General features: G+C 49.4%; 7 protein-coding genes across 13 annotated transcripts in view; 4 read left to right on the forward strand and 3 right to left on the reverse strand.

Moving 5' to 3' along the window:
- LOC1276064 (F-box/WD repeat-containing protein 7) overlaps window positions 1-2,855 on the forward strand; it is a 32,816-nt gene extending 29,961 nt beyond the window's left edge. For all 6 annotated transcript variants that reach the window (XM_061648472.1, XM_061648477.1, XM_061648475.1 and 3 more), the window contains one exon: window positions 36-2,855. In XM_061648472.1, the coding sequence (XP_061504456.1) occupies window positions 36-147 (112 nt within the window). In that variant the 3' untranslated portion in view covers window positions 148-2,855. The remainder of the gene's footprint in view (window positions 1-35) is intronic.
- A 250-nt stretch (window positions 2,856-3,105) lies between these two features.
- On the forward strand, window positions 3,106-5,055 carry LOC1276065 (solute carrier family 66 member 3). The gene is made up of 4 exons (XM_001688596.2): window positions 3,106-3,465; window positions 3,640-4,255; window positions 4,334-4,454; window positions 4,538-5,055. The coding sequence occupies exons 2-4, from the start codon at window positions 3,866-3,868 to the stop codon at window positions 4,663-4,665; spliced, it is 639 nt and encodes a 212-aa protein (XP_001688648.2). The 5' UTR covers window positions 3,106-3,465; window positions 3,640-3,865; the 3' UTR covers window positions 4,666-5,055.
- A 32-nt stretch (window positions 5,056-5,087) lies between these two features.
- Window positions 5,088-6,959, forward strand: LOC4576542 (uncharacterized). Of its 2 annotated transcripts, none has more exons than XM_061648478.1 (5): window positions 5,088-5,361; window positions 5,430-5,715; window positions 5,796-6,318; window positions 6,398-6,661; window positions 6,725-6,959. In XM_061648478.1, exons 1-5 carry the CDS (start codon window positions 5,293-5,295, stop codon window positions 6,882-6,884), a joined length of 1,302 nt encoding a protein of 433 aa, XP_061504462.1. In that variant the 5' UTR covers window positions 5,088-5,292; the 3' UTR covers window positions 6,885-6,959. The 2 variants fall into 2 exon arrangements, with proteins under 2 accessions (XP_061504462.1, XP_061504463.1); XM_061648479.1 differs by having other exon boundaries at window positions 5,198-5,361; window positions 6,398-6,641.
- On the reverse strand, window positions 6,925-10,295 carry LOC1276067 (NF-X1-type zinc finger protein NFXL1). The gene is made up of 5 exons (XM_315372.5): window positions 9,662-10,295; window positions 9,099-9,551; window positions 8,375-9,033; window positions 7,536-8,289; window positions 6,925-7,472 (listed from the first exon to the last, which is right to left on the reverse strand). The coding sequence occupies exons 1-5, from the start codon at window positions 10,163-10,165 to the stop codon at window positions 7,059-7,061; spliced, it is 2,784 nt and encodes a 927-aa protein (XP_315372.5). The 5' UTR covers window positions 10,166-10,295; the 3' UTR covers window positions 6,925-7,058.
- Window positions 10,296-10,373: 78 nt separating this feature from the next.
- On the reverse strand, window positions 10,374-11,708 carry LOC5667113 (uncharacterized). The gene is made up of 2 exons (XM_001688597.2): window positions 11,446-11,708; window positions 10,374-11,379 (listed from the first exon to the last, which is right to left on the reverse strand). The coding sequence occupies exons 1-2, from the start codon at window positions 11,566-11,568 to the stop codon at window positions 10,489-10,491; spliced, it is 1,014 nt and encodes a 337-aa protein (XP_001688649.2). The 5' UTR covers window positions 11,569-11,708; the 3' UTR covers window positions 10,374-10,488.
- A 252-nt stretch (window positions 11,709-11,960) lies between these two features.
- LOC1276068 (phosphatidylserine lipase ABHD16A) lies at window positions 11,961-16,409 on the forward strand. The gene is made up of 9 exons (XM_315374.5): window positions 11,961-12,560; window positions 12,679-12,732; window positions 12,838-13,151; window positions 13,237-13,376; window positions 14,171-14,424; window positions 14,506-14,855; window positions 14,942-15,081; window positions 15,156-15,292; window positions 15,366-16,409. Exons 1-9 carry the CDS (start codon window positions 12,501-12,503, stop codon window positions 15,474-15,476), a joined length of 1,560 nt encoding a protein of 519 aa, XP_315374.5. The 5' UTR covers window positions 11,961-12,500; the 3' UTR covers window positions 15,477-16,409.
- A 77-nt stretch (window positions 16,410-16,486) lies between these two features.
- LOC1276069 (ribosome biogenesis protein BRX1 homolog) lies at window positions 16,487-18,023 on the reverse strand. The gene is made up of 2 exons (XM_315375.5): window positions 17,682-18,023; window positions 16,487-17,621 (listed from the first exon to the last, which is right to left on the reverse strand). Exons 1-2 carry the CDS (start codon window positions 17,877-17,879, stop codon window positions 16,569-16,571), a joined length of 1,251 nt encoding a protein of 416 aa, XP_315375.5. The 5' UTR covers window positions 17,880-18,023; the 3' UTR covers window positions 16,487-16,568.
- Between the last annotated feature and the right edge of the window lie 345 nt (window positions 18,024-18,368).

Below are 18,368 nucleotides of genomic sequence, written 5' to 3' on the forward strand. Positions count from 1 at the left end.
ATAACGATTGTTTTTTTTCTCTTTTTCTCTTTTAGCGCAAATGATACGAAGCTGATCTGTGCCGTTGGCTCGCGCAATGGCACGGAGGAAACCAAACTGATGGTACTCGATTTCGATGTAGAAGGTGCCTGCTTAAAATGCTCATAATTTTAAAGATGACTCCTACACTCTACACCGCCCCCCCACCACCACGGAGCTGCCGTGTCTGTCGCTGCTACCCCCCCTCCCCGCTGCTTAGCTTAGGCTCTTTTTTACTCAATTTCACACCGTTCCCTTCACACGCAAAATGTACTCAGTCTTAGCCCCCTTAGACACCCTCTCTCCCCGTCTACATAACAACCCTCCTTCACCCGTGGCGAAGTAGTAGTATAACGTATTTAAGAAAAAAAACCGAATTCACAGACCCGCCCAGCCCCTCCGGGTGGGTGGTTCCGACACAGTGAATTGTCGAAGGATAGGCAAGTAGGCATTCGATCTCTCTCTTCCGTGTGAGATTAAGCGATAAGTGGATCAAAAACCGACCCGTTAGTAGTGGCTGAGCGGAGAGAGGAAGGATGGTGGTGTAGGATTCTGCAGAGACCGCGCTCTCGTGGGTATGGTTTAACAATTGTATATTGTAGCGTATTGATTGCAACCATGGCCGCTGTTTAGAAGTGCAATTTGTTTCATCACATGTAAAGTGTTGAAAACACGGGGCACAACCGATTGAAATGAGCACAAAAAGTGGAATGTTTCGTTGATGAAAACATCCACACGCTTGTGCAGTGTGTCAGTGCAATTTGGAAAGGGTGAGATAATCGTTTTACCGCGTGTTCGCTTCTCAAAGCAATGCGTTTATCCACCAATTCGTACTATTATCCTCTTTGGAGACAATTAGCTTTTATAAACGATTTTTAGTGTGTGCATACTTAAATCTCCTCGATGTTTTTATTCTCACTCTTAATCGTGTGTTTTGGGTGGGTGGGTACACCCGCTGCGCCCGCTCTTTAAAGACTGCTGTTTTGTTTCGTTTGTCCTCTGGAGGGTTCCGTAGCAACTCTACAGATCACGATTGTTACTGTTTGTTAAACGCTTTTTCGTATATTATCTGTTTGTTTTTGCATTTCTGTTTCTGTGTATGTTTCATCGCAAAGTAACGGTGCGTTTGTTTGTTACCCGGGAAGGTACAGCCTCCCCCGGTGTTAATGTTTTTTTTTTTTCATTTTAGGAAGAAAAAATCTCGTTATTATTGTGTCTTCCTTTTGCTTACTGTTGTTTCCTTTAGGATGAAGGAAGATTGCTTTAAACCGTGGTAGAATTTCTCACAAAAACCCCGCCAATATGCACTGGTGCTCGCTTGCGCACAATACAACCGTACGACGACGAGCCCCGGGGCTGTTGCTGCGCTACGTTTCACGGTTTTTTTAAACTATAGGCTCGTCACGAACATCCTTTCTCCATCCTCCCAATGCGACGCCTATCGTGGCTGGTTAGTTGATCCATCGTAAGGGACTGCTGGTAGGGAGAATTTACACACCAAACACAACACAAACAAAGTACCCCCGAGCGGAATGAAGAAATTATCGAAGAAAAAACAAAAAAAAAACAGGAATTACACAACACTCATGATAGCAAAACAAAAGCAACAACAATTCGTGGATAATGCTTTATTTTTACGTAACGTTAGTTTGTAGTGTAGTCAACAACAAAAACAAACAAAAAACAGGTTTAAAAAAGGCCCGCCTCTTACCCCCCATTTGTGAGCGTGTTTGTTGAAGGCAATATAATAATATTAATAATAATAATAATAGCGAAAGGATTCGGGGTCGGGTTGAAAAAATGGCAAGGAGGAGAAGGAGGAGGAAGGTATTAAGGGAGAAGAAGTGCAAAAGGCACTCCAAACTGCACTGTCGCTACACACACACACACACACACGAATATATACCACACTCCCTGGCACAGGGGGGAAACACGTGGAATTTGCGGGGACGTAATGGAAGAACGAAGGGAACGGAAACATTAATTCTAGTGCATAAGGACATGTGGTCAGATAGAGCGATATATTATAACCGAAACAAACAAGTTAGGATTCCCCCGCCGCGCCCCGCCCCGACACCCTTTCCCGCCGACGGATTGGGTGGATGGAAATGCAACAAAGAGAAGTAGAGAGAGGGAGAGAGGGAGAGAAATTTAGAAAGTACGGAAGCACGGAAGCACACACGCAGATGGACACATGATACTAGTTATGTTTTCATTCTCTCTCCCTCTCTCGCTCTCGTTCTCGTCCCCTCTCTCTCTCTCTCTCTGTTTCCAACCGACAGGACTGCCAGGGCGCTATAGAACGATTGTTCTCCTAAATGTTATTCCACTGTTTGTTCTATTGTCTATTATTTTTGGTTATCAGATTTGAATGTTTTCCTGTGTATCTTTTTTTCCCTGTGTGTTTCTATTTAATGAAACGTGTTTTAAATGTAAAATTTTAGTTCAATTGTGAGAAACCTCGGAAAGAAGGAAAAGAAAAGGAGAAGAGGAGGGATATAGCTTTCATTCAACTAACAACTGGTTTCTGTAGTGCGTTAGTAGTGTCAAAGGGTATTTTTTCTGTTCTTTATGTGTTTTGTTTTACTTTTTTATCCTGTTCTCACCCAATACAAGAAGAGAGAGAGCGAGAGGGCGATAGGGCTCGGACTTTAGGAAAGATTAGGGCGAGAATGTGCTTTAGTTTGCTGCGTAGCCTAAAACCGAAACACGTATTCCAAGCCGCGCAACAACATCAACAACAAACAAACAAACAAAAAACTCAGAGCAAAACGGTAAAGAAGAAATTCAATAACACGCAACACAACAAAACCCATTAGCTAAAAATGTAAACGAAATGTGTGATTTGTTTTTTTTTATTAAATGATTAGCTTCATGATGACTAATGTGTGATCCTCTTTGTATGCGAAATGCACCGGGAGCATTTCCCCTTTTACAACAATGCATTGCGCTACCGTGCTCGTCCGGCTGCATTTCGTTCTAATGCTTGCGCATGCTTGCATGCGTGCTCACACGCACACCAACAGCTGTCGAATAGCTGTCAAAAGAATAGCTGCAGCGTTTGTATGTAAACAAATGCGTTGCTCGTATTTGCGGCAGCACAAGTATTGGTGAGCAGCAGCGCGCTCTACGCCAAACCCAACACGCCCGACCCCGAGAACAGCTGTCTATGATGGGTTCCTCCTCCCTGTTATGTTGTTTGTTGTTGTTTTTTTCCTCTTCTTCTCTCAGTTAGCGTCGTCACTCGTTTGGCTTATCGCTAAAAATGTCGACCAGTCAATAATTACGCGTGTCAACCCGCGAACGCGTCGTGCGTATACGTATACGCCCGAACGGTGGCGCAAAGCAGCAGTTGTGTTGCGGCAGGCAGTGTTCCGGTGCGCTTTCCGCGTCCGACCGGGAGATTTAAAATCATCGCCCCGGACAAAATTAGTACCAATCATCAAGGTGTGTATGCGATCAAAGGGTAAAGGGGACACAGCAAATGCAATGGGTCACATTTTTACCTCAGATTATTACGGTCCTCTGTGTGCCACAGCTTCCTTTTTTGTGTACGCCCGGCGTGTTCTATCGCCGCCGCAGCACAACAATCAGTACTGAAATTTTCCCCTCTATTTTTAGGTGTGCTAGTACACCCCATAATAATAGCTGAATTTTCGAACCTCCTCGCTCGGTAGCGCAAACGATGGCATCGGTGTGAGGTAAAGGAAGGTGTGCAAACAGCCAGTTACGCGACGATACTTCATCGGTGCAAACCATCAAAAATCATCATCTGCAGGCGCATTAGCAGCGTGTCAGCCTACCTTACTGAGCGTCTTTGAACCGATCGTCTCAATAAACGACCAAAATGGGCCTGCTGGACGAGAGTGGCATCCTGTACGTGATAGCGGACGTGCTGTCGATCGTCACCATCGCGTCCTGCCTGGTGTCGAAGGTGCCGCAGATACAAACCGTCCGCCAGCTGCAATCCGCCAAGGGGCTGAGCGTTAATGGGCTGCTAATGGAGCTGTGCAGCTACACCGTCACGATGCTGTACAACTACACGAACGGGTACGCCTTCCTTTCCTACCTGGAGTACCCGATACTGCTGGTGCAGGAGTACGTGCTCATCTACTACGTGCTGCAGTATGAGTCGCTGCTCGGCAAGCGCGCCTACCAGTGGGCTGCAGTCTATGTGGCGGTGTTTGTTGGCTTCGCTACCGCCATCATACCTTCCTCGCTGCTCATGATGCTAGTGGTAAGCAAGTGGATACAGCTTGCTTCTGTCTCTAACTAAACCCGACTAATTGCGTCTTCCTCCTTTTCCGTTTACCAGCCATTTACCACACCGGTCGGGGCGACGAGCAAGGTAATGCAGCTGATCGCCATCCTCCGCTCGAAGGACTCCCAGTCGGTCAGCTTGATCACGTGGGGCATATCGGCGTTCACGAACTCAAGTAGGTTGTCGCGCCCTCGGCGTTTGATTCCCTCCCCCAGCTAACACTAACATGTTTAATTCCTCCTTTTCTCATTTCTGCAGCTCGCATCTACACGATCATGCTGGATTCGGGCGATAAAATGCTGCTCGCCAACTTTGGCATCTCGACCGTGCTCAGCAGCTCGGTGCTGCTGGCCGCGTGGTACTACAAAAAACCAAAGAAGGACTAACGCTCCTACCATCGGCGCACGACCACCCATCCCAATACTCTCTTCGCGCCGCGTGCATTGCCTTGAGAGCGCTTGTCCGCTTTCTTTTACTCAATCAACAACACCAACCAACCAACCAACCAACCACCACCACCCATTACGCTTAAACTTTAATGCACTTTTAAGTAGAAGTGACACAAAACAGCCTGCTAGAAAATCGAGTTGTGCATTCTCTTTTGCACATATGACCCGATTTGGGCGGTCGAACCTTTTGTTAATTAATTTTAATTAAAACAAAAAAGCTTACCGAACAAATCTTTTACCAATCGGACCTGAACCTACGTGTAGCAATTTACGAACAATTAAAAAAACGAACAAAGAAACTAATAAAACATTATTTAAATCGCTTTACTTTACGGTTGTTTTTTGTTTAACTTTGAATCATTTTTCCCTCCTGCCGTGTGCCCTTCAAAAAGGCTATCGGCAAGGTTACATGGTACGGGTACGTGTGTGTGTGCGTGTTCTCAGTCCAAATTTCTTCAAAAGATAATCCAATTTCGGAGTCCCTCCTCTGCCTGCTGCCTCACCATGAGCGATAAATGAACGAGCGCTGACGTTCTCAGTTGTGTTTTAATCTTTAAACGCCGAATGATGGACACAAAAACACTCAGCATGGATGCCCTTTCGACCGTACGTACGTACGAGCAGTTCCGGCAGGTAATTTCATAGTTTAAAAACATAATAAATACATTCTAATTCATAGTAACATACCTTTCTTGCTGTAGGATTTCCCACACTGGCTGCTGAATGTGCGCAATCCGGCGGAACTGTTCAACGCGCAACCGAGCTACGTCGTTAGTCAAGCTTTCTGCATCGTTGGTGGATTGCTGAGCCTAGCACACGCCTTACACCGGGGCGGCAGATGGCCCTTCCTGTGGATGGCGGGTGCGCTGACCGGGGTGCTGGTCGAAGGTTCCATGTACTTTTCGCCGTACGGTGAAACGATCTGGTTCAGCCCGACCGTGATCGATCTGTTTCATCAGCGTGTACCGTTGTTTATATTTTTCGTCTGTAAGTAATGGCCGGATCGGAAGTCCATAGTCCATGAAGTCCACATACTTTAATTGTATTTGTATTTCTTTTTCTTCCAGATCCCTTTTTCTACTATCAAGCGTTTTGGGCTGCTTCGAAGCTGCAGCTCAAGTGTCGCTGGTCGGAACATATCGCCGCCGGGCTGTTGGTAGTGCTGGCCGATTTGCCCTTCGACATGGTTAGCATTAAATTTCTCCACTGGACACTGCACGACACCGAGCATCTGCTGAGCGAGCGCGTCTACTCCGCCCCGTGGACGCTGTTGCTGTTCTTTGCCGTGGCCAGCTTCGCCTTTTCCTATCTGTTTCACAACTTGCGCAGCTGGATGGATCGGTCAGTGGGATCCCCCCAAACGACGGATCGTCGTTGGGCGGTGGGGACAATCGGAGCGGAGCTAGTGGCAATGGTTGGGGCTGCCAGTGTTTCCCTTTCCGTTGGAACGGGTCTGTTCCTTGCGTTCAGCTATCCCCTGCACACCGTGCTTGGCATTCCCCATCGGATCATCGTGATCGGTGTGTTCTTGTGTGTGGCGGCCGTTTTCTGGAAGTTTGATCGTAAAAGCAATCGCCGGATGCCAATGAGGTAAGTGCGACAAGGAACTTGTCCTTGCATTCGACCTATTTAAAGTTGAAGTTACTTGCTTTTTCGGGTGGGGTTTTAGTCAATCTCTGCTGGATCACGCATTGAATGTCATCACAGTGGGACACTTTCTGCTGTACTTTGTGCTCGCATTCGTCCTCCGCCCAGAAGATACTGTTTCGAGCGGTAGACATCAACCGATTGGCGACTGTCACCATACGACTGGTACCAGCGCTCCTCCACTCTGCCTCGATACGTTCAGCAGGACCGATTATGATTTCCACTGCATTTCGAAGCCACCGAACGTTGGCGCTTATTGGTACACGGTCTGTGGCACGCCGTACGAGTAAGTGGAAACATTTGCCTTGATTTTACAGCACCTTTCTATTTAAATTGTCTTTTATTCCAGGAATCGAGCGGAATTTTTGTTCGCAATGGCAGTTATAACATTTATCGCCGCACTCGTACATTGGACAATTCACTATGACTTTGATGTGCGGTTTAAAGTCTACGACTTTGTCAAGCGAACTTCATCGGTCAAGGGTGGAAACAGTAAAAAGGTGTTGTAATATGTTTAAATGATGTAATAATACAAAAAAAAAAAACATGTTTAAAATATTTGGTGCATTTTCACTGCAAACACACACGTGGGCTTTGTTTATTGTATATTTGCTTTATCCGTATCAGCTGACTGGATTTGGGCGACAAAAAGAGGGGGAAAAAACAAAAGTAAAACTTATAATTTATTGCACAAACAGAAAGTACAATGCTACACCTATCAACACAGCCACTACTGGCGCTACGTAAACCGCCCAATGCGTTCCCTTTTCCTGCTGCTGCACCTGGTGCCGCTTCCGTTCGCGGTGCTTCCGCTTGCCAAACTTGCGCTCGTACTCCTCCAGCTCGCGCTGATTCTGCAGCTCTTCCTCTGCCCGCGCTTCCCGCTCCTTGCGCTCCTGCTCCTCCTGCTTCTGGGCCCGGACGGCTTCACACTGCTGGTCACAGTCGAGCGTTGGTGTGGCGCGCGCCACCTTGCAGCTTACCTCCACCTTCCGCTGGCCACATTTGCACGCCACCTTTACCTTCTTCGAGCACTGCTCCGGATTCGGACAGCGCCCGGGATGGCAGATGGAGGTGCAGCGATGCCCACAAGGGAACTGTGGAGCGGAAAGAAAGGAATTAGATTCTTGCCACCAGGCACCTGCATCAGGGATGCTTACGTTTTTAATACACTTTTGACCACAGCTAAGAAACGATTCGCGCCGCCGTGCCAGCTCGGCCAACTCTTCCGGTTCCTTCCCCTCCATGCCGGTGGGGTAAAACTCGTGGCATTTGTAAAACACCTGCGTCAGGCCGCAGTAGCACTGTGACTTGATCGACACCAGGCACGGATCGCACGGCGGCTTGTGGCAGCGCAGCGCGCACGAGTGAACGCAACCCTCCGGCCGGGGCAACGTGCAGCCGGCCGAGCACGGCTCACAGCGCGAATCCTGCGTCGTGCTGGCCCGGTGCGTCACCTTGTGGCAGGCGAGCGGGCAGCGATGTACGCCGCACTTCAGCAACCGGCCGCACTGCCGCCCGCAGGACGATGGTTTCGAGCTGGAGCAGGGCCAGTCGGCCGTTTCGTGACCACCGAGACACATGACCGGCACCTTCACGGTGCACGCCGGATGGGGCAGCGTTTTCACCTCGACCGTCTCCTTCGGCACGTCCCACGGGCCGACGGGTTTGAAGTTTTTCTCCCGCGTCACCACCTGCACCGCATCGTGACACTTGGCCCGGCACGGATGCTCGCAGTTGGTCGTATCGTTCGGCTGGCCGCAGGGCAGCACGCACGCCGGACAGTCACCGGGGTGGCAGGTGTGCGTGTTCGGATGGTGACACTTGGAGGCAGCCCGGCACGGTAGCTTGCACTTCGGTGCGTTCGCTTTCCTTTCCCGACCGCATGCCACCTCGGCCACGGTACCGCCACAGCTTCAGGAGGAGGAGGAGGGGAGAATGAAAAGTGAATCGTTAATTTGTGGAAACGACACAACAACGGGATCACACTAACACTTACCGACACTTGATCGTGGATTTCTGATTGCAAGGATAGCACGGGCCCTGGTGGCACAGCGAGCTGCACTTGTGCTTCCCACACGGTAGCGTCTTCCCGCACACCCTATCACAGGGCGGACATTGGCCATCGCAACACTTCCGATTGCACTGGTGCTTGCCGCAGGTTCGCGTCCGCTTGCAGCGACCCTCGCAGATCGCTTCTCGGTGACACACGATCGGTTTCTTGGTCGAGCCGCACCGACACACCTTCGGCACGAGCTCCAGACAGTTGCCACACGCGCCCTGGTGGCACCGTTCCGGGCAGAGATGCTGTCCGCAGGCAAGCACCTTCTCGCACGTATCACCGCACGTGCCGATGCGCTCCGAGCAGGAGGCGGCGCGAGTTTCCGTCTTGCCGCACGGACACGAGCGTGGCAGCCCGAGGGGACAGGGACCGCACGGTCCAGCATGACACACGCCCTCACAGTGGTGCAACCCGCAGGGGAACGGTTTATTGCACACACTGTCACACTGCCAGCGCGATTCGTGACAGTTGACTTCTTTGGTTTGTGCGCCACATAGGCACGGCTGCTTGCTGCGGTTCTGGCACGGTGGACACTGGCCAGCGTCGTGACACTGGGCACCGCACTCGTGTATCCCACAGGCTAGTTTTCTTTTACACTACAAAACAAGGGCAAAACTTCATTAAAAAAGGTTTTTGGATGCATGTTAACGTCACCAATTACCTTCCTTGCGCAAGTCCACGATTTCTGCGCACAGCGGATCGTTTTCACGGGCGAACTTCCGCAACGGCACGACACATTCACCGTCTGCGGACACGGCGGACACGGCCCCGGATGACACAGGAGCCGGCAGGTATGGCCACAGGCCGGATTAAGCTGCTTCTCGCACGGCTCACCGCACGAGTGCGGAATCAGCCAGGGATGGGCGTTCGGTTCCCGCTCCTTGCCGCAGAAGCACTCGTAATGGCGCGGTATCGCCTCCGGCTCGTACTCCCGGCGACACTTCGGGCAGTCCCAGTGCACGTCGAGCGCCGGCTTCGGTATGTACTCCCCCCGGTTGTTGTAGTAGCCCTCCTGCTGCTCGTGATTGATGCGCTTCATCGACATGCTATCATTAGCCCACCGCTGGATACACATGAGGTGAAAGAACGTGTAGCACGCCGCGCAGGACCAGATCTGTAAAAATAGAAACGAAGCGACACAAATCAGTCGCAGCGTGCTGGAGCGTGCACATTACACAATCACACCGTGCACCGTCTTGGCACCCCGGGGGCGCGCATACCTACCCTGTCCGCACGTTTCACCGTCTCTATGCAGATCAGGCAGACGGCATTGCGCGATTCGAGCAGATGCTGCAAATACTCCTGCGTTTTGCCCACGTCCGCCTCGGCGCCGTGGTAGTTCTTCAGCACGTCCCCGAGAATGTTTCGCGTGGCCGCATCGTTTGAGGCTGCTGCACCCGCTTCCTGTCCACTCGCGTCCTCGCCCTCCTCCTCCTCCTCGCTCGACACGTACTCGGCCGCATACTTCTTGGCCGTTTCGGCGTGCTGCCGCTGTACCTGGTTGAACTTTTCCTGCGACTTTTTCAACATGCTGGAGGGTAGTGGAATCTTGGAGCTGCTCATACCGGCCGGTTCCGATGTGGCCGCCGCCGCTGCACCGCTCTTGGAACCGTTTGCAGTGGATGGTTTTCGCGCCGGCTGTCGGTCGGATTCGGACTTCGTTTGCACCGGAATGTTCCACGCGTTTTGCTCTTTCGGAGCGACCCGGTTACGGTTGCGACTGGCCATTGTTGAACGGAAAGGTTACCGTATGTATATTTCTACCTGCAACGAGAGCGATGTGTGTGCGCGAGCGAGCAATGTTGGCTGTTTTTGTTGCCGGCGCCTACTGTAATGTTTTTACGTGGAGCAGGCAGGACGACTGGTTGCGCTGACGTCTCGGGCGCTCCCGGTGAAAAAAGTATGCGAATCGCACGGCTATCGCGAATTGTATCCATTTTTATTTCATTCGTTAATTCATTTATTTAACTTAATTATCAATCCGGTACAAACACACGAAAAAAAAATCCTTATATAAAATAAAATAGTAAAGAAAATGCTAGTCAGGAATTTTACGACATTCGAAGCTTGGGAATGCGCGAACGGTTGGTTTGTTTGGCCGACGTGCTCAACTCGGCACTGCCCGTGTTTCCACCGCGCGGAATAAGCTTCTGTTCGTCGGCCACCATCACCATGCTCTGCTTGATCTGGCCAATCAGTGCCATCTTGCGGATGTTGTTCGATATGGCTCCAATGTTGGTCACGCAGCCGAGCGGCGTACGATTGCCCGACTTAATACTGCCGCCGCTCGGCGTAAGCTTGCCCTTCTTAGGCGTTTGCTCGCCCCGATTCTCACTGTCCTGTATTTCCTGCTTTGGGGTGCGTTCCTGCCTTTCGACCGCCGCTTTCAGGTCGGTTGGAAGCGCTGCCAGATTTACTACCTGCTGCTGATTGTTCAGCTCCGGCACAGCTTCCTCCTCTTCCTCTTCCTTCACCAGCACCATGGGTGTGCGGGCTACGGCAATACACGGCGAGCGGGGATCGCTACCTGCGAAGGGTGCAACCTCGGCGTCCTCGAATATCGTCACTTCTTTTTCGTCGACCGCAACTTCCACGAACGGTACCGACTCGTCGTATTCGATTTGAAGATTGCATATCTCCGGCAGTGGCGGGTCACAATCTTTGAACGACGCATCCTGCATGTCCTCTTCCGGGCCGCTGTGTAGCTCCTCGTACTCGAGCGACGACACGACGTTGGTCAAGCTGCAGTCTGCTCCCGTTTCCGGGTCCAGTACGATCGGCGTTCGGTTAAATGTGCTGGGCGAGCGGGGATCTATGATGGACTGGAAGCGCTTCGGCAGCAGATGACTGTACGGCGTGCGGAGCGTATGATCGGACGGTTCCGTAAGCGCTGGCGTTAGATCCTTTACTTTGGTAATCGAGCTGCGCGAAACCCCGGCTTGCTGGAAGAGTAAATTGATATCGTTAGCCATTGTTGAAGCAAAATAAAATGAAACTGCAATACAAACCTCCTGACTGATGGGGCTTCTGTTGATGTGCAGTGTAGGCGAGCGAGGATCCTGCTGGGTACCATTTTCCTGTTGCTTGATGCTTTCCACCGATGGGGAAACTTTGCTGTTTAACGCACCCATTCTGTTTTGATGGTAAATTACAATCCCAAACGTTGTAATCGGCAGCGAACGTATTGTTTTGTGGGACGACGAAATTGGTACGCTGCTGCGTTGTTTCGTTCGTTTGGATGTTTTGGCGGTTGCGTCGTTTGAAAATGTGACAGTTGAAACATCGACATGAACAGGTTGGGTCAACGCCATGTTTCGTTCAGTTTATGTTCGTTAAAATAATTTGAAAACACGTAATATGATGGCAAAATATGAATTTATACATTTTGAAACTGTTAAGTTATTTAATATGGAATTTATTGGAATTGAAATAGTTTTTCATGGCGAAAAAAGAAGAGCAAATATTCAACACCAGTTCGTTTGGTATCTGCATGTCTGTGAACACCTTGGCAATTTGACAAACGTCACCTTGGCTTGCGAAAGAAAAACAACAACAAAAAGGCTACCAAAAAAACTAATTACATAAAAAAAAACTACCAATACATGCTGTACATTTTGCATTTCACGTTTCCTGTCCGCTCGGCTCCGCTTCCACGACGGGGCTATGATGCTGTGTTAGATAAGTGCGGGCCCCTCACGTTGGATATGTATAGATTGGTGATTAGACAACGATTCCGCGCAGTCTATCACCGAAGAACGCTCGAATAGCTCTCCAAACACGCACTCGCGGGTCAGGAAGCGAAACCTTCGGCGACAAGGTAAACCAGCAGAAGTGTGGCGTAGTGGCGAATCATTGTCGCCTGCCGAACAAAACCCACCACACCATTACCGTGGGCATCCTGTCGGGCTGAGCGTGGAGCGAGAAAGTTGTTGTGCGCATACGTCCTCCTCCCCACGAACGGGTGGCAATTTGTTGTTTTTTTTTTTTATTTTGTCGCGGCTTCAGTGACGAAGCAACCAACAACATTCACTATCACTAAGCAGAACATACGCGTGTGGACAACATGCCATTCCATAAGTACATTTTTACCCCGAGACTGCTGAAGGAGTACGATGGATCGCGGGTAAGTGCGCCCTCGGGGGGGACGAGCATTTTGTTGTCGTTGCACTTCCGTTTTCACCCATTTGCTGTTAAACTTTCTCTTCCATCTCTTTTACGGTCTGATTGGTTTTGCGCACCAGGACAACTACGAGCCGGGAACGTTGGAAAAATATGGAGACCAGCTCCTGACAGCTGTTAGTTTGTTGGCCCCCAAGCCTCGCTAAGCCGCAGCACGAACAGCACAAATTGGATAATGTTTCCTTTTCGATTCTTTCCCCTACCTCCCCCCGCGCAAACAGTTAAATCTGATGTGGAGCTTCAGCTACTACACCTCCCCCATCCTGGTGTCGATCCTGTATCGGCGCGGTTACTTTGTCGCCGAATCGGTCGGCCCCTTTGCCAAGGTAACGACCGGCCTGGGACTGCTGGTGGCCATGTCGCTCTGTATGCGCGGTCTCGGCCGTTCGATGAACACGGTGTACGTGCGGTTTGCGGAAACGCTCGAGAATGCACGACGCAGTAGCGACCGGTGCGGGGCTCCAAAGGCGGCCCTCCGCCGCTACGACTTTGATTTCGAGCAGTGGCCCGTCGACTACACCGTAAAGGGTGGAAGGTAGGTTATTGGGGAGCGAGGTGCATTCTGAAGCCTACTTGGATGTTAACCTCGTATGTTTATTCGCTTTTGTTTGCTGTTTCAGTCGCAAAACGGTTGCCCAGCGGAACAAGAACTTCTGGATCTCGTCGCTGCCTTGCCAGATTGCGGCGTACGTTGCCATTCACACGTTTGGCATTCGGATGATTTATCCCGGCTCGGTACGGCTGCTGCAAAGCTACGTCGGTATGTGCATTCGTTGCGTTTCAAGCAGTGCTGCAAAATGTCACGAGCATCACGAGATGTTCACCAACGAAAACACTGAAGAAATCCGTGGTAGCTTGATGGTCATTGGTGATACTAAATCATAGTGGCCAACACTCATGACTGAAACGAGGCTCAATTCAGCCCACGAAAACAACTGAGATTATCAGAGGTGAGACTCAAACAGTTGGCTTGACATGACATTTTGTTTAGCACCCAACTCTTGATCACTCTCTTGGTCACGACATTTTCTGTCGGTGATAATCACGACATTCTTGGAATATCAAACAGAGCGAGAAACCATGCTCATTTTGTTTCTTGGAACCACTCGCAAACACCGCATATCTCTCATGACTATCGTGATGATCACCGACTGAAAATGTCGCGACCAAGTGACTGACCAAGAGTTGGTTGCACACAATGTCACCAAGCATAAAATAGTCGCAAAAACTGTTTGAGTCTCACCTCTAATCATCACAGTAGAGCTCGTGACGCTGACATTATTTTGGTTCAGTCATAATTTGTCATTAAAAGAAAGTCGTGACATAGTGACTGACCAAGTGTTGGTCGCAGAAATGTCACGAAGTATGCATTGGTTAGAGCAATCGTTTTGAGTATCACCTCTGATTATCAATATTGAGTACGTGACGCTGACATGGATTTTGTTTCAGTCAGATTTTTTTATAACATTGACAGTGACATTTTGCAGCACTGGTTTCAAGCACCAAACGGAATGTGCTTACATTGCTAGTTCTTTATTTCCCCCTCCCCCATAGAGCCCATGCTGATCGAAGGCCGCACGAAGCTGGTGACGCAATGCAATGGACAGCGGAACAAGGTAAAAACGGCGGACGGAAACGAAATCGACACGATCGTGGTGGACAACCGGAACAAGAGCGCAAATGGTAAAACGCTCGTCATCTGCTCGGAAGGCAATGCGAGCTTCTACGAGATTGGCATCATGTCGACGCCGCTAGATTTGAAGTATTCCGTGCTCGGCTGGAACCATCCCGGATTCGCCGGCAGTAGTGTAAGTTAGAGCGCAATGCCCTTCCCGTGATGTTTATGAGAGATGCGGTAATTTTCGCTTGCATTGTCACCTCCCTTACAGGGACGCCCGTACCCAGACCAGGATCAGAACGCGATCGACGCTGTGCTGCAGTTTGCAATCCGCGAGCTTGGCTTCAAGCCGGAAAACATCATCCTGTACGGCTGGAGCATCGGGGGCTACTCGACGCTGTATGCCGCCAGCCAGTACCCGGAGGTGAAGGGCGTCGTTCTCGATGCGACGTTCGACGATGTGCTGCAGCTAGCGCTGCCCCGCATGCCGGAACAGATCTCCAACATTGTCAAGATTGCCGTGCGGGATTATGTGAATCTGAACAACACGGAGCTGATCGTCCGCTACAATGGGCCGGTGTTGCTGATCAGACGCACGGAGGATGAAATTATTTGCTCAGAGTAAGTGGACGGAACGATCGAGCTAATAAGGTTTTATTTTATTTTATTTAAAAAATGAATCTTTTTTTTTCTTTTTTTGCCCACAGAGATGCCAACCTTGGTACAAATAGGGGAAATTTCCTGCTCATTAGTATGCTTAAGTATCGATTCCCAAACATTCTCAAACCGGAACAGGAAACCTACGCGAAGGAACTGCTATCGAAACCGGTCGATTTCATCAAGGATGGTTCGTAGAATGCGATTTTCATCCAAATTTATCATTTTTAATATTGATTTTCTCTTCCGCTTCTTCCTTTCCAGTACCGGAACAGTATTGCATGTCACTGCTCATGTCCTACCTTAACGACAACGGTAACAATGGAACGAGCCGGAGCTATCCGATCGAAATCGGTGCCGAATATACGACGGAGCAGCGCAACTCTATGGTCAAATTCTTGGTATGTAAACTCCCCCCTTTGCGTGCACGGAAACAGCCGGGTATTGATTTTGGTTCCTATCTTCCTTCCACAGATTAAAAAGTACTTGGCAGACTTTAAATCGACCCACTGCACACCGCTGCCGGAAGAATTCTTCCAAATGCCGTGGGAAGTTCCAACCGAAACAGACTACGTATTTACATAAGCTGCGGAACACTTTGTGCTATTATAGTATAAGTTTCTGGTCGGTTGAGGTAAGCTGTGACTGCTTTATTTCGTTTCGTGGGTGTGTGTGTGTTTGTTTCCTCTTCGTTTTCAGACAAAAGCAGTACAGTTTTCTGTATTTGGTGGGTTTTCTAAACATTACAATTGGTCAGCTTATCTATGCGCCCCTTCACACCTCCCGTTTGTGGATGATTTTCTTCTCTCGTGTTAAGAGTCTTTTTTGCTAAAATGACTTCAAACACTTACCCAAAATGCTTGTAATGCTCTGTAACTGAATCAAATGTTCTCTATATTGTCCCTGCTTAGGGAAAAACTTACCGGCACAGTTAAGTGAAAGTTGTCCAATGTTTATATACGCAAATAAATAATATTTGCCGCAGAGAGATCGATCGGTGTGCAATCAGAGACAGGCAGACAGAACTCCCAAGTTGTGGATCATTTTGCATTGCGCTTGCGAAGGGAGCTAGAAAGCGAAATATCTAAATGGCTACCACAAATGTACTAAAACAATTACAGATATTTACCCGCGGAGAAACTGAAAGGGAACTGATAAACAGCGAAAGAGATTAGGCGGATGTTAAGGATGGGTTGAAAAGAAAGCTGAAACATTCTTATATGATATGATCTTCTCACTTACTGTTTGATGTATGGAAGTTTGGAGCAGGTAGGAAGGCAAAACGAGGCAAGCATGACCTATGCGCGTGTGTACCACCATCGCCCTTTAAAGGTAGATGGCAGTTTTCAACGACAAAAGCAACAAGAAACCAAATAACCAGGAAACTATTTTCCTGCGCCCAAACTAAGCAGTGAACAGATCTTAACTATATTTTACCCGGAGGGTATATAATTCTGGCATAAATCGGAATACGGCTGGGGCTGGTGGATACAAAATAAAACCTCACATTGTAACGTATTTATATTGTAATCGGTATGAAAACGGCATGATTTGTTTCTCGTTTCTCGCTGCCAAAACAGTAACTCTTAGTTTGCTTTACTGTTTTGTACATTAACACTATATGTACGGCCCTTTATTTAAATCCTTTATAGTAATATTTACGCTCGAAATGTGTAATCATTTACCGTTGGCCATCTTTTTGCCCTTCGCTCCCTTGGCGCCCTTTTTCACACCGTTGAACGTTTTTTTCGCACCACGATCGTCACCCTCCCGCTTCCTAGCAAGTTCCTTCCTCGTCGGAAGCTTCTTGCTGCTGGCGCTTTTCTTCGCCGTCGCCAGCTTAAGCTTGCGCATCGCATCCCGCTCGGCCATAATCTTCTGCCGCTTTTCGATCTTCTCACGCTCCTGCTGCAGCTTCTCCTGTTTCTGTTCCTGCTTCAGCAACACCTTCGCCCGCTTGTCCACGTCGTCGCGGAAGATGTCGCCGTGCGGTATCAGCTTGTGCGTGTTCTTCGGCGCGTTCACCTGCTGGTCCACCTTCTTCTTCGTCCGCTGCAAATACTTCTCGCTGGCGGCCTTGCGCAGCATCTGCCGATGCTTGGCCGGGCTCTGGTAGTCCGCGTTCTCCCAAATCGGATCGCCCCCGAACGAGCCGCTGAAGATTTTGATCGGATTCATCACGAACCGCGGCCCGATCTCGGTCAGCCCGCCGTCCTCCGACAGGATCTGGAAGTGCCGGTACCAGATCCGGTTGTCCAGGTAGGTGAAGGTGATCACGCGATCGATGAACGGTTGGCTCTTGGGGTGGTGGTTCGGCACGCCGAAGATCTGCACCAGCAGCTCCTTGATCAGCACCAGGTGCGGCTGCTTGGTGAAGTCCTCGCTGAACGAGAGCAGCGGCCGCGAGCCGCGCAGACAGTTGCCGGTCAGCTTCATCTCGCCCATGGTGTGAATGTTCTCGACGAGAAACTTCACCGACGGTCCGACGCCCGCATTGGCCAGCCACATGTACAGGTCGCGCTTGCGGCGCCCCTCGAACAGCACCACCTTGTTGCAGTGCTTCATCTCGCTCATCTCGTTCACCACCGACAGCGTCTTCCAGCGTTCCATCTTCGGTTCGGCCCGATGGTGCGGCATCAGCGTTCGCAGGTCGCGCATCAGGTGCCGGTCGCGATGGTTGATGCCGCGGGCACACAGCACCAGCACGCGCTGTTTGTTGGTCCATTTGCTCTGAAATTAACCACACAAAATGTTTACTACTTCCACAAATGCCTCACCACGGTCACTTACCTTCTTCGGGATTGGCTCGTCGGAGATGCGCGTTTCCTTCAGCGGCACGGTACCTCTTTCATCCTCCGACTCGTCCGAATCCTTGTCCGGCTTGGCCTTCTGTTTGCCCTTCTGTTTCTTGCCCGGTTTGAACTTCTTTTTCAGATTTGCCTTCTGCTTACCCTTGGCATCGTTTTTATCCGTTTGTAGTTGCTTCATTGTTTTTTATTGTTAGGAAAACAAAAAAGATCGTGTGAACCGTTCGCGGTGGAATAGCACGCGGTTTTGTATGCCCACACGGTTCCCAGCCAGCACGGTTCGTGTTTTGACAGTTCTCCAACAAATGACAGCACAAAACTGCACAGCACAGTGAACTGACAGCATGGAACAGTGCGTGCCAAAACCAGTTTGAAGTGGTTTTTAAATTAATGTTTTGTGTTTTATTTCAACATTTACTTGAGTTGTATATGATAAATAAAGTGGAAAAGCACTCAATTAATATTGGTAAGCCTCGCAATGCTTCCCAGTTTGAAAACAATATTATATTGAATGGTTTTTTTACGGGCATGGTTTAATCATTTATCATCAATATTATGTGGAATATTGCTTCGTATTTTTTTAAAATAATATTCGAGTGCTGCAAAACCTTATAAAATTGTACAGCCTCAAATTAATCACACAAATTGTCGAATTGAAAACCACGACCGC

The sequence above is a fragment of the Anopheles gambiae genome, chromosome 2 (genome assembly GCF_943734735.2).
Source record: "Anopheles gambiae chromosome 2, idAnoGambNW_F1_1, whole genome shotgun sequence".
NCBI classification, from domain to species: domain Eukaryota; kingdom Metazoa; phylum Arthropoda; class Insecta; order Diptera; family Culicidae; genus Anopheles; species Anopheles gambiae.

Coding starts and splice junctions, on each gene's coding strand:
- LOC1276065 (XM_001688596.2), top strand. CDS start 3,866: ATGGGCCTGCTGGACGAGAGTGGCATCCTGTACGTGATAGCGGACGTG. Junction 4,256..4,333: donor CGCTGCTCATGATGCTAGTG/GTAAGCAAGTGG, acceptor TCCGTTTACCAG/CCATTTACCACACCGGTCGG. Junction 4,455..4,537: donor ATCGGCGTTCACGAACTCAA/GTAGGTTGTCGC, acceptor TCATTTCTGCAG/CTCGCATCTACACGATCATG.
- LOC4576542 (XM_061648478.1), top strand. CDS start 5,293: ATGATGGACACAAAAACACTCAGCATGGATGCCCTTTCGACCGTACGT. Junction 5,362..5,429: donor CGTACGAGCAGTTCCGGCAG/GTAATTTCATAG, acceptor TTCTTGCTGTAG/GATTTCCCACACTGGCTGCT. Junction 6,662..6,724: donor GTCTGTGGCACGCCGTACGA/GTAAGTGGAAAC, acceptor CTTTTATTCCAG/GAATCGAGCGGAATTTTTGT.
- LOC1276067 (XM_315372.5), bottom strand. CDS start 10,165: ATGGCCAGTCGCAACCGTAACCGGGTCGCTCCGAAAGAGCAAAACGCG. Junction 9,552..9,661: donor CGGTGAAACGTGCGGACAGG/GTAGGTATGCGC, acceptor CTATTTTTACAG/ATCTGGTCCTGCGCGGCGTG. Junction 7,473..7,535: donor GTCAAAAGTGTATTAAAAAC/GTAAGCATCCCT, acceptor TCCGCTCCACAG/TTCCCTTGTGGGCATCGCTG.
- LOC5667113 (XM_001688597.2), bottom strand. CDS start 11,568: ATGGGTGCGTTAAACAGCAAAGTTTCCCCATCGGTGGAAAGCATCAAG. Junction 11,380..11,445: donor GAAGCCCCATCAGTCAGGAG/GTTTGTATTGCA, acceptor TTACTCTTCCAG/CAAGCCGGGGTTTCGCGCAG.
- LOC1276068 (XM_315374.5), top strand. CDS start 12,501: ATGCCATTCCATAAGTACATTTTTACCCCGAGACTGCTGAAGGAGTAC. Junction 12,561..12,678: donor AGGAGTACGATGGATCGCGG/GTAAGTGCGCCC, acceptor TTTGCGCACCAG/GACAACTACGAGCCGGGAAC. Junction 15,082..15,155: donor GGTCGATTTCATCAAGGATG/GTTCGTAGAATG, acceptor CTTCCTTTCCAG/TACCGGAACAGTATTGCATG.
- LOC1276069 (XM_315375.5), bottom strand. CDS start 17,879: ATGAAGCAACTACAAACGGATAAAAACGATGCCAAGGGTAAGCAGAAG. Junction 17,622..17,681: donor ACGAGCCAATCCCGAAGAAG/GTAAGTGACCGT, acceptor GGTTAATTTCAG/AGCAAATGGACCAACAAACA.